At 41.0% G+C, this 3,006-nt stretch overlaps 1 protein-coding gene across 1 annotated transcript in view; it reads right to left on the reverse strand.

Moving 5' to 3' along the window:
- The window catches only part of TULP3 (tubby like protein 3), a 29,071-nt gene extending 27,330 nt beyond the window's left edge, over nucleotides 1–1,741 (reverse strand). Inside the window, exon 1 of the mRNA XM_012809307.2 lies at nucleotides 1,694–1,741. Coding sequence (XP_012664761.1) covers nucleotides 1,694–1,726 — 33 coding nt within the window. The 5' untranslated portion in view covers nucleotides 1,727–1,741. The remainder of the gene's footprint in view (nucleotides 1–1,693) is intronic.
- Nucleotides 1,742–3,006: the final 1,265 nt, after the last annotated feature.

Raw genomic sequence — 3,006 nt, forward strand, 5'->3', positions numbered from 1 at the left:
GAGTAGTTGAGACTATAGGCTCCTACAACACCACCCATGTGTTTTTTTATATTTTTACTAGAGATGGAGTCTCACTCTAGCTCAGGCTGGTCTTGCACTCCCTACCTCAAGCAATCCATCCACTTTGGCCTCCCAATGTACTAGGATTATAGGCATGAGCCACCGCACCCAGCCTAGATATCTTGATTGTTAATGACACTACCATGGTAGATTAGAGCTTCAGAAGTTCCTGATTTAGAAAATATTCCATAAAAAAGCAAATACGAAAGCATGTTGGGTATAGTTTCCCAAGGCTGCCTAATCATGATGATCATAGCATGAAACAATACAACACTGTTCATTTATTGCTACCTTCATTCAAATATTTAATAGAGTATTATATGCCCAGCCTTATGCTAGGAACTTCTGATATAATAGCTATCAAAAACATATTTGGTTCCTATTCTCCTGAGACTTCCTCCTAGTGGAGAAAGCAAACATAAGCAAAAATCATTGCCTACGTACACAAAAAAGTTTTAACTAAAAACTGAGACCAGGTGGCTTGGTACCTGTAGCTCAGTGGTTAGGGTCCCAGCCACATACACCCAGAGCTGGCGGATTCAAATCCGACCCAGGCCTGCTAAACAACGAAAACAACTATAACAAAAAAAATAGCCAGACATTGTGGTGGGTGCCCATAATCCCAGCTACTTGGGAGGCTGAGGCAGGAGAATCCCTTAAGCCCAAGAGTTTGAGGTTGCTGTGAGCTGTGACGTCATGGCACTCTACCAAGGGCGACAAAGTGAGACTCTGTCCACTAAAAAAAAAAAAAAGAAAGAAAGAAAAACCATAAAAATACAAAAAACTGTGCTATAAAAAGTTTTATATAAAAATCCCTGCATTTATATCACACATACACAGTATTCTCCAAGAATACTTGTAAGAATAAAACTTACAAAATTTAAAAATCCAGAAAATATATCTACAGGCAAAATTCATTTACTGTTAGCAAGCTATGTACCATTTGGCCTTTCAACACTAGGATGCCTACAAATAAAAATGAATGAAAATAATCAAACTGTGCTGGCGCCTGTAGCGCACTAGCTAGGGCACCATCTACGTACACCGAGGCTGGCAGGTTCAAGTCTGGCCTGGGTCTGCTAAACAACAATGACAACTGCAACCAAAAAAAAGCCGGGCGTTGTGGTGGGCGCCTGTGGTCCCAGCTACTTGGGAGGCTGAGGCAGGAGACTCGCTTGAGCCCAGGATTTGGAGGTTGCTGTGAGCTGTGATGCCACAGCACTCTACCAAGGGGAACAGCTTGAGGCTCTGTCTCAAAAAAAAAAAAAAAAAAAAAGAATAAGAAAACAATCTTGTAGCTAAATGAAATTACAGTGTAGAGAGGTATTTAAGGTAGCAGAACCAAATTACTACATAGAAATATAGTGTTAACATTCTTCTAATTCGTCTAGAAGTGCCAAGGCATTTTTAGTGATTATAAAGCCAAGGTGAGTTTTATTGCTGATGTTTTCAAAGCACTCTGGTCTTGCCAGAGTCCAAAGACTATTAACTCTAGGCAATGCTTAATGAGTAACATCAGAGCCTTCTCCTCTCCACTTTTCTTTCCATTATCCTGCCAGGACTTCAGCTAAGACCATCAGCTTCCTGGTCAATATTGCTGGCCACCTATTTCAAAACAGAACACTCTGCTCACCTGATTATCTAGTTTCAGCTGTCGAAGCTTCATGGTCTCATCTTCAAAGGTACTATTTAAAAACATAAAGAAAAAGAAGCATGTAAAAAGAAAATCCTTTTCAATTTCATCTTTTCATGTATGTACTCCTTTCAGCTATTTAGAAGCAATTGATTTTTTCTTTTTTTCCTAAATAAACATTCTCTCCTGTTGCCCAGGCTAGAATGCAGAGGCCTGATCATAGTGCTCCCTGCAGACTTGAATCCCTGGGCTTAAGCAATCCTCCTGCCTCAGCTTCCTGGGTATCTGGGACTACAAAAGTATACCACATGCCCAGCTAATTTTTGTAAAGACCAGTTCTCAGTATGTTGCTGAGGCTGGTCTTGAACTCCTGTCCTCAAGCGATCCTCCTGCCTTGGCTTCCCAAATGCGAGATTAGGCATGAGCCACCATGTCTGGCCTTTTATTAATTTATTTTGAAACAAGGCCTCACTCTTTCACCTAGGCTAGAGTGTGGTTACATCATCACAGTTTACTGCAACCTCAATCAATCCTCCTGGCTCAGCCTCCCAAGTTGCTGGGATAACTGATATGGGCCATCATGTTCAGCTAATTTTTTGTTTTTATAACTTTTTGTACTTATGGGGCCTTGCTATGTTGCCCAGGCTGGTCTTGAACTCTTAGCCTCAGGTGATCCTCCTACAGCCTTCCAAGTAGCTGAGACTACAGGCTTGCACCACCACTTCCAGCACGGAACCAGCCAATTGTGCCTTAAAGAGAGTATCAGTTTCTAGATGTTGCCTACACTGATTGAAGGAGGACTTATCATCTTTAATGCCAAACTTACCCCACAAAGGACCTGAGGGGGCTGAAATACTCAAAGGATAAGAAAAAGATGGAAGCACACACACCATACATGCAAGGATTTCTTTTTTTTTTAAGTCATGCATTGAATATGCACTATGCTCCAAACACACAGCTAAGTATTTTACATGTATTGTGATACTTATTCTTCAAAACAACTCTGTGAATTAAGGTACCATCATTTTTTATACTTTGAAGATGAAGAAACACAGGCTTGGGAGAGTGAAGTGTAAGACTGAACAGCAAAAGCAGACCCTAATCCTGGTCTCCTGCTAGAGTCCAAATTACACCTAAAAAGTCAAGTATATTTTACTTTTTTACTTTATTTTATTTTTTTATTTTTTTTATAGAGACAAGAGTCTCATTTTATCGCTCTCAGCAGAGTGCTGTGGCGTCACACAGCTCACGGCAACCTCCAACTCCTGGGCTTAGGCAATTCTCTTGCCTCAGCCTCCCAAGTAGCTGGGACT

The sequence above is a fragment of the Otolemur garnettii genome, unplaced genomic scaffold (assembly GCF_000181295.1).
Source record: "Otolemur garnettii isolate 467f Iridium unplaced genomic scaffold, OtoGar3 scaffold00104, whole genome shotgun sequence".
Classification (NCBI taxonomy): domain Eukaryota; kingdom Metazoa; phylum Chordata; class Mammalia; order Primates; family Galagidae; genus Otolemur; species Otolemur garnettii.